Consider the following 15342-nt stretch of genomic DNA (forward strand, 5'->3'; position numbering starts at 1 on the left):
ATCCCATGAGGCCAGCAGGCCACTGTAGAATGGCCATTTGTGAATGGCAGTGAAGCGACACAACTAACGCGATGTCACAAGACAATGACAACACATTCTTAAGTCTGTGCTGATTTAAATAGTTGATCTATATACAATGATACTTCTGAAAAATATTGAAGACTTATCTGTTCCATTTTCCTGTGCTCGGTCGAAGGGTGTGTTCACACTTGGCAGGTTTGTGGCAACAGTGCAGTTTTTTTTTTTTAAGCGGAACCTTAATTTTTTTTAGGGGGTCTCGGTCCTCTTCCACGCAAACTCTGCTTTGGTTTGACTGAAATATAAAAACACATGGACCAAAGATGTGATCCTTAAAAGGACAGAATGCTCAAACATACCTAGTTTTTCTCATCATAGAAGCTATGTGCCCATTACAGTTCGGTACAGGCTTCAAAAATGCCATCTCCTTGCAGGAGATCTTCATTTGTGTGTAATGGAGGAATTCCTGGTGCTGCTTTGACTCATATACACATTTTATATTCTCTTCAAGTTCTCAATTGGTAAAAACACCATTATATGTATGCACATACTATGGCTTTTAGTTCTGTCTCAAAAAAGAAGTCATAAAAGATGTGTTTTGTTTTGTATCTTTAGGTTTGATGTAAAAAATGACAGTATGAAGCGAACCAGAACGAAATGTATCATTTTGCTTTTTTGTTTTATTTTAAATATATTTAGACAAAATAGTAGGTTACGCTTTATTTCAACTGTCCATTTTAGACATTCTACTAACTACAATCCAACTAGCTCTTATTAATTTGCGATTACATGCCAAGTTAACTCTCATTAGATTAATAGTAGACTGGTTAGGCTTGGCTAGTAGAGTAAGTTGTACTAGTAGAATGTCTGTTGGCGGACCATCAAAATAAAGTTATCAGATATTAAGCAGTCAGTCTACTAATTATTCTAACTATAAGTAACTTTGCAACTACATGTCATCTAACTCTCATTATTTGATTAGATTAATATTGGCTTTTTTTGCTATAAGGTGACATCGGTTTATCAGCTTTGTAATGTTGATGCATCCTTTGTGATAACACTTAGCGTGTTGCAATTCTTTTATTTGAATGCCACTATAATGCCCCTTTTTTCAATATATAAAATAAGTATCTGTTGTTGTCCCCAGAGTGTTTATGTGAAGGTTTAGCTCAAAATACCCTACAGATCATTTTTTACAGCATGTTAAAATTATCCCTTTGTGAGGGTCAGTAAAAACGCTTCGTTCAATGTGTGCCCCTTTAAATGCAAATGAGCTGCTGCTCCTGGCACAGAGGGCGGAGCTTCAAGAGCTTGTGTGTGTTAGCAGCTCTGATTATGCAGACAAGCACTAAAATGTCAGACTCTCTTCTGTCTTTTATGTTTAACCCCCTGAGCCTGACGGCGTCGTCGACGATGCCACACGTCACCTCCGATAAATGTTTACATAACTCGATGACAGATTTATCGATTTTCTTACCGTTTTTTTCAGCAGAAAGCTAACGAGCTAGCCATCACGGGGGTGTCTTTCGGGTCTTTCTAGCCTTTACAGAAGGTTTTCTATCCAGCCTGGAACTTGTGCTTCCTTTCAGAGGTTTTCAGCAATAAATCCAAACGCTTTATGTCAAACTTTGATAATCTTGAAGCCCATAATTCATAAATATTCGGTCATTTTTGCCGCTAGCTCGATGCTAGCGGACATCCTGGATATCACGTGATGTTTTCACGTGATGGTTTTTGACCAATTACAGGCTGAGCCGTTGTAAACATTGGTGTGCGTCATTACGCATGAACCAAGCGCTGATATAGTGTAGAGAGATAGAGAGACTCACGGAGACGCGCGATTCACAGAGAAACACAGCGAAATGGACGTAAATTAAGCGCTGGTCTATTTTGGTGCATTGCAGGATGAAGGATTTTCAGGAGAACAGAGCTTTTTGACAGATGAGGAACTAGATTACCAGGATAGACCCAGCTGAGGTGCCATTTATTTATTTACTGTAAACAAGTATTATAGTAGTATAAATGTATTATAAAAGAATAAAAAGAACATAATAAATAAAAGAATAAATAAAATAGAAATGCAAAACCTGTGATGTGGCCCTCTGTGTGATTGCTGATAGGAACTGTTTTGAGGCTTGGCACCAGTGAATTTCATGAGGCCCCAAACGCCTGGACTTCTTTTGGAAAAATGTCAATATTTTTTGTTCTGTACAAGTTATAATGTTTATTCCTGTGCTCCAGGACTCCAAAGACATGAACAAACTATTTTCCAGAGGAAAATTGCTTAGCTTTTATTTATTTGTGTGTGATTTCAATAAATAATTGAGTGATTCCATTTCCGATTTATTTTTTCATTTGTCTTTATGGTCCCATAACTTATTTTACATTCAGGTGACATCAATGTAACACAAATATGCTGAAAGTTCAATTTGTCCTGAAAAAAAAGAGGTGTGTCAATTGTCTGTGCCCCAAAGGGTTGATATTTTACAAGCTTTTTTAGTAAATGACACCAGACGGAAAATTTATTGTAAAAATACCCTTAGGTCTCAGAGGGTTAAATTTACTGGACGCCTACATTTTGTCACTTCTTGAGTCTCTCCAACATTGTCCAATGCAACAGGACGTTTCTGAATTGTTAGTTGATGAATTTATGTTGCAGATGTGAAGTTAACTATCTTCAATTAGCATATTCTGCCATGATAATCTATAAAATCGCTCGTGTGGGAACTGTTGTCAGATGACTAAAGAGTGACATGATATTGCATTTGTGTAGACTTTATAGGTTGAGCAGACTCACAAATGCGCTCTACTACAACAACTCTTCCTCTTCTCAACATGGACTGCTCGCGACATGTTTATGGGGACAGGGTTTAAGTAAATTTTAGGGTTTTTGATGTCACTAACTTGGGAGGAATGCCGTGTAGTCCCTACCAGCTGTTTGTTGTAGTCCAACAACTTCTTTAAAAGCAAATATCTTCCTTTGCTTTGAACTTTGAGCATTGTTATATTGCAGATGTTTATGCTCAAACAGCAACATTACACACTGACTAAAGTTAGAAACGTGAAATCATTATCAACCACCCCTTTAACACATCTTTCCATCTCTTGCAGGGCATCATGGAACAGTACAATCCCTGTTTGCGGAATTTCATCGCCATGGGGAAGAACTACGAGAAGGCTCTCTCCAGTAAGTAACGCCCACATCACATATCCAAACCTCCCCCGTTTCATCCAAGTTCAGGCAGCTGTCCAAACCCTCCTTCCCTTTTAATGCCTTTTAATGCCACTTCATTTGAAGATGATGACAATGTTTGTCATCCTGTCATTCAGATGGCTACACAGCCTTATCAACTCTCACACAGCCCAAGACACCTCCTGAGCTCATATGGGCCAAACACAAACGCTCCGCTGATGAGGGCATTCAGAGAGTAGATAATGTGTCCTGCCTCACTGATGATTTGATATTTAGCCATTAGACAGAGGAACAATCAGATGACTTTGAAGGCTTTGTGCAGTTGGTGACTGATGAAGGCCAGACAATTGCCCATTGATGTCTGCATTCACATTGGCAAATGTAATCTTGCTCCGGCAGCCTCGGGTGTACAGTGGCTGTAAAACAGTTATGGTGATATGCAGGAATACGTCATAAAGGAAAATCCCAGATTTAGCGGATGCTCGATTGACAGCACCGGCTTTGGTGAAAAAATATATTTTCCTTACAAAGGTAGAAATTGGGGTTACATTGAGGCAATTACAAGTGGAAGTGAATGCAGAACCTTATTTCACCAAATGCAATCGTTCAACATCTTAGTTGATCCTGGAACAACATTTCAATCAACCAATCAGATTTCAGGGCCTAGTCTACAGTTGAAGTCAAGTTTAGGCTTACAACCAGGGTTAGGTGCTTCTATTATTCACCATCATTTCCCTCTGATTTTAGGGAGAAGTCATGGATAGGGTTAGGTTTCAGGCTAAGGGATATGGTTTGGACAAAAATTTTGGACAGGAATGTTGTTCCAGGATCATTAAAATATGTTGCCCCAGTAACGCACCCTAACTTGGTCAGGACGTGTGAAAAGGAATGTTAAAAGACCTATAAACTTTAAAATTCTCCCTGGTCTATAGTATAGCCACAAGATTTAAAGGGATACTCCACTACTTTTCGAAATAGGCTCATTTTACTACTCCCCCAAAGTTAAACAGTTGAGTTTCACCGTTTTCAAATGCATTCAGCCGATTTTCTGATATTTAGAAGAATATCAGTAACCAGACAGTTTCTGGTCTCATCGACTTCCATAGTAAGAAAAAATATATACTATGGAAGTCAATGAGACCAGAAACTGTCTGGTTACTGATATTCTTCTAAATATCAGAAAATCGGCTGAATGGATTCGAAAACAGTAAAACTCAACTGTTTAACTCTGGGGGAGTGATAAAATGAGGCTATTTCCAAAAAAAGTGGAGTATCCCTTTAAATAATGTGAGTGTTAACATGGTTGTGAACAATTAATTTAAAATGACCTTTTCTGTTTAAAGTTCTATGTCGCCATAACAACGCAATATCACATACCCTAAAATGACTGTAAAATGATTTAAAGAGTTTTACAGCTCAAATAATACACACATTTTTACAAAATAATGAATGTCATTGCTTTTATAAAATAATCAGCTTAATTTTTCTGCTTTTAAATCTTTCAAAAATGTCACTCCCATTGTTAGTGCACTGTAACCTGCTTTTTTTTAAAGAATTTTTTTTCAAAATGATGCTGTAAACTGTAAAAAATCCACTAGCTTGAGAAACTTTTTAAAATACATTTAGTTTAGGTCGGTGCAACAAGTAAACCAAGTTCATTTTAAACTTTTTTTTTTTTTTTTTTTGCTTAGCCAACTTAATAAATTTAAGTTCCTGTGTCATACTAGACAGCATTATAACATGCATGCACCATTGCTGGTTAGCATGAGTGAATTGGCATTTAAAGAGTCGCAAAGGAAACCTGGGTAACCCATAAATCCCAGCAGCCAACCTACTGGGGGGATTTATATAAAATCTGTGAGACAGACTGCCCTTCAAACTCTTGAGCATTAAAGGCAGATTGGCTGAGGTGGGTGAAAGAGTCTTATCCTCAGAAAGGGGGTGACGGCACACAAGGGTCCATATGCTTCAGATGTCTATCAACAGGTAACAATAAGTTCTAGAGCTAATAATGCAGCAGTTGGATAGAGAAGAGCATGGGTTTTTGGCATAAATACATGGATGAAAGGACATAAAGGGAAGAGACCGAGTTGAAAAAGAGATTTTATTCCATAATTGACTACCCCGTAGTGAGGGAAACTGGGCTCTGGTGGGAGGTCCTAGGCTACGCTAAGCCGACCAGAGTAAATCGTAATCCTCTTTTGCTCTCGAGCCATGTCTTTACCACTCTACCCCGTGTTTTAGGAAATGAAATCACTCAGACACAAAGTCAGCAAAGCTCTCTACCCCCATTTATTATTTCTGACTGGTATTGTTCTTGCTGATTTGTTTTAGAGCCTCAGGCACAGAAAGAAGAATGAGTGCGGTGGGGAGTGTGTTATGACAAAGTTCTTTCACAGTAAAAGAGAGAATATCAAAGCGTAAGACTTGCATGTATGGATGGGAATTGTAAGGATTCTGATTTCACTTAATGACCCATTAGCAAGTTTTTAGGAAGCATGTGCAAACTATCCTTTCATCCTCCAAACAACTTGTCCCTATGTAGGATGCCAGAGCGTATCCCAGTGACTGTGGCCGTATGGTTAGGGGAACTCTATGGAGGAAAGGGGAAACTTCATGCTGTGAGATGAGATTTTTGTGAAATTTTTAATCCAAGTAGATTATTTTTATTTAAAATACCATTTTTATGAAGCAATGAGCCATAAGAGTCATCCGACGGGGAATAATTGGATAAACATCAGTTATTTTCTTTCAGCTTAATGGAATTCATTCAGAATTTATTTGTTTGTGAATTAGACTAGACTAGTCGCGCTGTATGTTTGTGTTGCTTGCATTTATTTAGGACAAAGAAATAATACGATTGTGCATAATGTGCAATTGTCTTTGAATTAATTATTATTATATATATATCATTTCTGTATTTCTTTGTTTGGTCTGCAAACAACCTGGAACATAATTGGCTATGGCTCTGTTAATTCAACAGAGGCACATGAAATTTGAGTAAATACTGTTCTACGTTGACGTTCAGGAAACAATAATGGAACTTAACTTAATTAAAATGACATAGCTGTGGTTTGTTTTTTGTGTATTTGTTGTTTTTTCTTCATAAATGGACCATTTCCTATATGGAGTTTTGGTAACACTTCAATTCTCACTATCAACCATTTGCTTATTAGCATAAATATTACTAGGATATTGGCTGTTCATTAGTACTTTTAAAGCACATATTATATTAATGCCATATTCTACATGCCTAAATCCTACCCAATACTTAAACTTAACAACTGCCTTACTATTAATAAGCAGTAATTAGGAGTTTGAGGCAAAAGTTAGTTAATAGTCAGTTGTAGGGTGACCAACTGTCCTGTTTTCATATAACAATATAACAATTTTCTATCCATACTGAGGAGGCATAACTGTATTGAAATTAATAAGGTATCTTTGAGTAAACTTCGAGTATCATTTGAGTTGGCCCATGTGTTTGCTGGGCCGAGTGTCCTGGTTTTTGGTAGTCAAAATATGGTCACCCTAGTCAGTTAACTGTGAGAATTGGACACTGATCTAAAGTGCGAAAATCAGCAGTACCAAACTTGACCAGGTAAGCTGTTTCGGTTTAATATTTAAAGGGATAGTTCACCCAAAAATGAACTCATCCTCACGTCATTCCAAACTTGTTTCACTTTCTCCTGTGAAACTAAATGATATTTTGAAGAATGTTGGTAACCAAACACTTATGATTCCCATTGACCTCCATTGGACAAAATATTCAATGGAAGTCAATGGGAACTGAAACTGTTTAGTCAGAAACATTCTTCAAAATGTTCTTCAGAAGCAAGAATTGAACACTGGTTTGGAATGACATATGGGTGAGTAAATGACAGAATTTTTATGTTTGGCTGAACCATCCCGTTTAAGTTGCTCATACTAAATGACCTAAGAGTTAACTTTATTAAACATTGTTTGTACTGTTCAGTTTTTCTGCATTCGACAGTTGAATTTCCCTGTATATCAGCAAAAAATATCCAACCTAGAAGATTATAGACCATTTTGCAAGATGTAAACAACACTGGTCCAGAAGCACTTGCTGTTTCAGTTTTTTTAACACTACATAAAAGCTGGGATAAAATACAACCAACAGAACATGTAAAACTGAATCAAAAAGTTAAACAACATCTTTAAGATGGTTTCTTTACATGTGAAATAAAGAAAACAGCTACAAACCGAAACAGTGTTTCTGGACCAGTGTTGTTTACATCAGGCAAAATAGTCTATAAGAAGAAAGAAAAAAAAGCACAGAGACAGTGAAGAAAATGAAATGGTACAGTGGGAGTGCCCAGAGTTGATGTTCCCATCTGTCAGGCACATTTTTGCATAATTTCCCTGTAAATAAGTCTTGAACAGTAGCCACATACTGTAGTCACAGACCTATTGCAACAGTCTGCATTGCCTTTCTTAATCAGGGCCACAGCTGGTCAGCCTGATGAACTGTTTGCTCAACCGATTTTTGTGCCAGAATCTCAGGGTGGTTTTCCACAGGCTCTCAGTGTAATCAATGGGTCCCAATTGATTTCTGAATGAATTCCTTAAAGAATAGCTGACTGGTATCCAGTTTCTCCCTGTCAATTTTTTACTCCCTCTCTCATGTTGATGTATGAGATGTTGAGGCATTATTACTGAACTGCTCTTGGAAGGTTTTTTTTGGGGGGGAGCTGCTTCTTGGCTGCCAGATATTGCTGTGCAGTTATAGTTAGTGGCAGTGGCTTCGTAACTCCTCGGTCCTGTGGTCATAGCCCAAGAGTGACAGTCATGAAGCGAGTCTGAGCTGCTGATTCCATGCAACACCTATGAGGCAGGAGATGAGCTCTGTGTGAGTGGGCCAAACCTCTACCTCTTCGCTGCTCTACACAATAATGAGTCCCGCCAAACCCACGGAAAACACCAGCATATGCTGTTTGGCTCTCTCAAATCTCACACTCTTTCACTCAGTACCTACTTCCTCAATGGAGAATGTCACGTATATATAGAATAGGGGGCGATTTTGACACATTTCTTCATTATGATTGTCATTGCTGTCTTCATTGTGAGCACCTTTTTCATTTACCACCTACATTAAGCAGATTTCCCATTTCTATTTTTGATGTTCTGTACTGGTATCCCATTTTGTTTTAATGTCCAACAAACATAGTGAGTGACCCCACAATTTGGTGCTTTGAACGAAATTGATACTTTTATTCGGCAAAGATGTATTGAATTAATCAAAATTGACATGATAGAAAATATTTCTATTTCAAATAACGGCTGCTGTTCAAATATTTGTTGATCAATGAGTCCTGAACTTCTACACTGTTTTAGGGATACTCCTCTTTTTTTGGAAATAGGCTCAATTTACAACTCCCTCAGAGTTAAAAAGTTGAGTTTTACCGTTTTTGAATCAATTCAGCCGATTTTCTGATATTTAGAATAATATCAGTAACCAGACAGTTTCTGGTCTCATTGACTTCCATAGTAGGCAAAAATATATACTATGTAGTCAATGAGACCAGAAACTGTCTGGTTACAGATATTCTTCTAAATATCAGGAAATCGGCTGAATGGATTCGAAAACGGTAAAACTCAACTGTTTAACTCTGGGGGAGTTGTAAAATGAGCCTTTTTCCCCCAAAAAAAGTGTAGTATCCCTTTAAGAAGCTCAACTGTTTTCAACATTGATAATCAGAAATGTTTCTTGAGCACCAAATCATCATATTAGAACGATTTCTGAAGGATCACTGAAGACTGAAGTAATGTTGCTGCAAATTCTGTTCTTGTCGTCACAGGAATAAATTTATATTTTAAAATGTATTACAATAGAAAATAGTTATTTTAAATTGGACTAATATTTCACTGATTCTTGCTTGAAGCCAAAGTGTTTTATGAAATCTCTGAAAAGATCACAGTAACATTCAGGTTTTACAAGTGAATAGCCTAGCTACAGTGTGTAGTCCCACCAGTTAGACCAACACCAAACCAGCATAAGCCGAGCCTGGGCTAGACCACCATGAAACTGCTTCTTAGACTAAGCTGTAAAATCACACTCTTACTCTCAATCAAACGGCCATATTATCCCGCTCTCTCTCTTTCGCACGTGGGGATCCAGAGAGAATTGTGGAGATAATGATATTCTGTTTATTCTCTTTTCATCGAAGTTGACATTTTAAAACCGTAATGAGGCATGGGGTTGGGATACTGTGTGTGTGTGTGTGAGACAGCTGGGCTGGTCCGGTAAAAGAAAAAAGGGGGTAAATTTCCATAGTCACAGGAGGGCTATCTTTACTCATTTAAATGTGTTTCCTGTACAACTGATTGTGTTTCCTGTTGTGTGACAGAGTCATCCACTCCTATAGCTTTTTTTTCCCGCTCATTACCCAGCTGGACTGACACCAACTTGCGCAGCTGATAGCCGTCCCGTTGTCGTCATGGTCTCTTTGATCTCTGAATATACTGTTGTAATGAGAAATGAGGATGTTTGACACGTTTTTCTTCATTTTGCAGGTGTGACATTTGCAGCGAAGGGCTATTTTGATGCTCTGGTGAGAATGGGAGAGCTGGCCAGTGAAAGTCAAGGATCTAAAGACCTGGGTAAGTCTGGGCGTCTTTTTTTGTCTCAAGAGAACAGGCAAACTGTGCGGCCTGATCCGACATGACACCACGAAACACGCACTAATGGAACCGCATGCTTAGCAAAGTGCGATGTAGCTTTCATTAGTCCCAACTGTCAGGATTTGTACCTACGAGAAGTTTTTGTAGTCAGTCAAAGGGCTGACATCATTGGATGGGAATTCATCTGCCGTGCTGCAGGGAAACTCGGCGATGCATCATTTATGATCAGTTTAAAAAGCGGATCTAGTTCCAGGGCTAGGCCTATAACTTCTTGAAATAGCATTTCACTTTCTGCTACAGGGAGGCTGTCAGAATTGTTGGTCGGTTCTTTGTTCTGGCAGGGATGTGAGAGTAGGTGTATATGTGATCCTCAAGATGCTTGTTGCGGATGGGGATCAGCTAGAGGTATAGCAGCATAATCTCGTTTGTATTCGTGATACCATCTCCACTGTCTATTGAACTTTCTAGTTGCATGGACTAAACCATTTTCTACCTCACTATCGGGAGCCCTGGGTGAATTTAGGCTGTAGTTGATTTTTTTTATTATTATTATCTTTCTCTTTCGTCTTTCTGCATGTTACAAAGTTAAACCAGACATAGTTCTGCATGTCATTGAATCATTCGGGCAATCCATTCGTTCAAATCACTGACAATTCAAATGCTGTTTGACCTCTCTTACTGATTGAGGAGGTACAATTGATGAGGAACAAATGTGAAAATGTTCGTTCTGTAACACTGATGGCCCACTTTAGACATACTTACCAAAGTAACTTTGCAACTACATGTCGGCTAAGTCTTATTAGAGTATTAGTAGACTGTCTGCTTAACTGCTAACACTTTATTTTGATGGTAGAGTTCTGTTTTCATGTTACCTACCACTGTCAGTTGCGTCCCTACGTGGCCATTCACAAATCCTCTCCCGCTGCATCATGGGATAGAAAAGTGTCCATCATATGTGCGTTTCAGAATGCTGGAAGTAGTTGGTCATCTGGGTACTTTTCACCTACTGTTTTATAAATACTGTGATCTGGAAATAATACTCTCACATACTGGTTTTCTCCTATATAGTAGGAAAGTATGCTTGTTCGGATGCAGCCAAAGTCTTTATTAATCCGATTCGTTCAGACACACGGATTCATTCATGAACTAAACAAGTGGCTGTCTTTATTAGTGAGTCATTGAATCATGCAATCAGTCGATTTAGTTCAAACCCATTGATTCATTCAGGAAAACACCACTACTGTGCTGATCGGAGATGCCGCTTGTGATTCCAATTTGACTTTTGTTTGGTACTGTTTTTGGTGGAGGTGCAAAAACAAACTCCCTTTTGTTGTGTATGAAATGTACTGTATGTACTAATAATAATTTTTTGTACTTAACCAGTAACATTCTCGCAATCATGCTGTTCGTCTGAATAGCAGCAGCAAAGCTGTGATTCACAGAAATGTGTGATATTTGCTTAAAGGTTCACACAAAAATAAAAATGCTGTCATCATTTACTCACCCTCATGTCATTCCAAACCATAAGACTTGTATACATTTTTTGCAAAACGAATTTAATGAAACCTGAGAGATTCCTGTCCCTCCTTTTGAAAGTCCATTCCACCAAAACTTTGCTTCAATAAGTTTAAGTACTGTAGATCCTAAAAGAAATCCATTTGAATTGAGCATGTTTAAGGGATTTAAGTCTCTCATACTACAAAGAAAATATCTTCATTTGTGTGTCTAAGATGAACTAAAGTTTTCTTGGCTTATACCCAGATAGCAAACTGACATTGAATCAACGTGGAAATATGACATCGAAACAACGTTGATCTGACATTGTTTTGCTCATCGAATTAACGTTGAACCAACGTCAGGCGCGTCATTCTTTCAAAACTAACGGAAAATCAACTTGAAATCAACGCGTTGTTTCAACGTTATGAAAGCAAACCAATTTTCGATTTTCATTTAGCTTTGAAGAATGCAGCGTCTGACGTTGGTTCAACGTTAATTCGATGAGCAAAATCAACGTTGTTTCAATGTCATGAGAGACGTCGTTTCCACTTTGATTCAATGTCAGTTTGCTGTCTGGGTATCCATCGCATTGGGTCATGTTCCTCAGGAGGACATGAATGCAGTATCCACGTTATTTCCACAGGGATTTTCCTGGACTGAGGCAGAGTAAACTCCCACTTCATATATAATGCAATCAACTGTGCAGTTCATCTCTCATTTGAACTCTCAAAAGTATTGGCACTTGAATCCCTCTCTCTCTCTCACTCTCTCACTGAGAGTGAATCATACAGAGCCCCCGCCTCAGTGACAGACCCCCCTGGACATGCAACACAATGAGGGCCTCTCGAATTACTCTTCACAAACACACAACAAATCATCTGTTATTGGTGAAATACACTCCTGTCCAAAAATGCACTATGGAAACCATATATTTTCAGCAAAATACCATATTTATTGCTAGGGATGTTTTAATACAATATTTTCCCCACAATATTGAATTTATACTCTGTCATTTAGATGAAATTGTATATTTGGTTATGCTAGTGAATAATACTAAACCTTACAAAATGGTTGATCTGGTAACTATAGTTATTGCAAAGATACTATAATTAATTACTGTTGTTCATGTAAAATCATAATGCATTAACATGGTATCTCATTCAAAAAGTATTACACACTTAAAGATTATGATTTTTTTTTTCTTTTCTTGATGACATTGGTATACTCTGCTCTTATTGGTTAGATGGCTCAGTCTGTTGTGATTGGCCCAGTCTGTTGTGATTGGTCTACTCTGCTCTGATTGGTCAGATGGCTCAGTCTGTTGTGATTGGTCTGCTCTGCTCTGATTGGTCAGATGGCTCAGTCTGTTGTGATTGGTTTAGATGGCCCAGTATGTTGAGAGAAGTCTTGAAGCTGTATGTTACACAACTAAAAATGTAGTTGACTGTTTTGCACCGTCATTATGCCGTTACATGGACTGTAGATAATGGGCAGGTGTGGTTTGTGAGAAGCTTTGCTATTGTTCATCTGCAGTGTCACAATGAGTCATTCTGCTTTGATTAAGTGACGAGTATGTGTGTGAGTGTGTGCATTCATTACTCAAGAACCAAAACACCTGCATTATGCATGTAGCTGCTCTCAGTCTACTAACACACCTGACTATAATTTTCAAGTGAACCCAAAGACCTTGATTAGCTGTTTCAGGTGTGTGATTAGAGCAGCAGCTGAACTCTGCAGGAAGGTGTATTTCCAGGAGCAATGTTAAGCTACGGACACACTATATGCGTCGAGCACGAAAAAGACTTTGGGCAACAAAGCCTGTATTTTCCTTCTCATTTTTAGGAAAAGCACTGAATAACCGTTGTTTATTTCTGTACCAAATATCATACACTTGCAATGAAGCTAAAATTATAAACTACAACATCATGTTGATATCCTATATTTTTACTATATAAAGCTTACGACAAATAGGTCTTCTAATATCCTCAGTTGTTGAAAATACCGAGCTGCATCGGACACATTTGTAAATTACTTTCCTTGAACCCATTGCGCGAGTTTACTTTAATACTGCGTGCTTTATGTTGCTGCTGATTGGACTGCAGTTCTGACTCACCCACCAAACAAGAGAAAACGTATCTCAAACTGCCGTTTCCAGGAAACATGACGTTCAACCCGGAAACCGTAGCAAAACGTTGCGCAATTTTTTGAACTTGAACGTGCCCCTGTTGTGATTGGTCTACTCTGCTCTGATTGGTCAGATATGTTGCTCAGTCTGTTGTGATTGGTCTACTCTGCTCTTATTGGTCAGATAGGTTGTTCAGTCTGTTGTGATTGGTCTACTCTGCTTGGATTGGTCAGATAGGTTGCTCAGTCTGTTGTGATTGGTCTATTCTGCTCTGATTGGTCAGATATGTTGCTCAGTCTGTTGTGATTGGTCTACTCTGCTTGGATTGGTCATAGGTTGCTCAGTCTGTTGTGATTTGGTCTATTCTGCTCTGATTGGTCAGATATGTTGCTTAGTCTGTTGTGATTGGTTTACTCTGCTTGGATTGGTTGGATATGTTGCTCAGTCTGTTGCGATTGGTCTATTCTGCTCTGATTTGTCTGATAGGTTGCTCAGTCTGTTGTGATTGGTCTATTCTGCTCTGATTGGTCAGATATGTTGCTCAGTCTGTTGTGATTGGTTTACTCTGCTTGGATTGGTCGGATATGTTGCTCAGTCTGTTGCGATTGGTCTATTCTGCTCTGATTTGTCTGATAGGTTGCTCAGTCTGTTGCGATTGGTCTATTCTGCTCTGATTGGTCAGATAGGTAGCTTAGTCTGTTGCGATTGGTCTATTCTGCTCTGATTTGGTCAGATCTGTTGCCCAGTTTGTCATGAATTGTTTACCCATTACAGCATGCATCAGAAATAAAATGGCCATTACCGTATCTGAATTTAATATAACACAACAGTAGTTTTTTATTATTATTATTTATAAATCACAATTAGTAAAATAAAAAATAATAATCTACATGACTTAACAGGGTTGTCGATACTAATGAATGTCAGCATAATTTCACAATATGCTGTACCTATTTATTATACTACAGCAAAAATGAAAATGCTATTGAAAACAAGTATAATGTAACATTAAGAAATTTAATTATAATTTTAAGTTGGTTGATTTAAAATCTTAAAAGTTATCAAGTAATCAAACTAATTTAAATATGAACACATTTAATTAAATAATGGCCTTAATGTAGCCTTCAAATATTAAAGTAAAATTTGTTCAAGTTGTCGAGTAATTATTCAAGTAAAGGCAGTATTAAATATTCAAGAAAATATAAATATAAAATTAAATATACTTAATTGGCATGTTTGTCACTATAAGATTGTTGGATATAAAACTAATAATATGGTTTTGATGGTTGTCAGCGTTTGACTGAGATGCTGGTTTTTCATTAAAGTCAACTTTAAATTAGTTTTTTCTTTAGGCTTAACTTTGTGTATATTAATTGTTTTGAGAAGAGTAGTTTTATTAACAAAAGTTATCCAGCCACAAGCACTGAGTCATTTTCTCTTTTTCTTATTAATATTTATTGTTTGTTTATTAATGACTCATTAGACAGCGGTACATATGTTGGAGCATATATACTTTTACTACCGATTCTGCAGGAACACTGCTATTATTCCTTTTTGTGAACTTTCTTCAATTTAGCATCAGCCTTTTTGACATCCCTACTGCAAACCATTGATGTTTATATTCTTTATATTTAGCCAAGAGCTCAATCTGTGACATTTAGTTCCTCTATTGGTCAAATGTCACAAATGTGGGTTTATCGGCTTCGGCTTCAAACGCAGATTGGGAATTATCTCTTTTTTTGGTCCACACCCAAACCTCATTTGAGTTTTCTTACCATGTCTTTCCCAGAGGGATCACTCAAGGTTATATCCTCTCCCGTGTCAACACGCCTACTTGTGAGAACAGGCCCAACCCAAACACACGTATCAC

General features: G+C 37.8%; 1 protein-coding gene across 7 annotated transcripts in view; it reads left to right on the forward strand.

Annotated features, from left to right (window-relative positions):
• Positions 1-15342, forward strand: part of baiap2a (BAR/IMD domain containing adaptor protein 2a) — a 104073-nt gene that overhangs the window by 24578 nt on the left and 64153 nt on the right. For all 7 annotated transcript variants that reach the window (XR_016155077.1, XM_039687189.2, XM_039687191.2 and 4 more), the window contains exons 2-3: positions 3130-3205; positions 9743-9829. Coding sequence is in view for 6 of the 7 variants with exons in the window: in XM_039687189.2 (XP_039543123.1) it covers positions 3130-3205; positions 9743-9829 (163 nt within the window). In the remaining variant the exon portion in view is untranslated. The remainder of the gene's footprint in view (positions 1-3129; positions 3206-9742; positions 9830-15342) is intronic.

Source organism: Pimephales promelas, chromosome 3 (assembly GCF_988280905.1).
Source record: "Pimephales promelas chromosome 3, fPimPro1.hap1.1, whole genome shotgun sequence".
Lineage (NCBI taxonomy): Eukaryota > Metazoa > Chordata > Actinopteri > Cypriniformes > Leuciscidae > Pimephales > Pimephales promelas.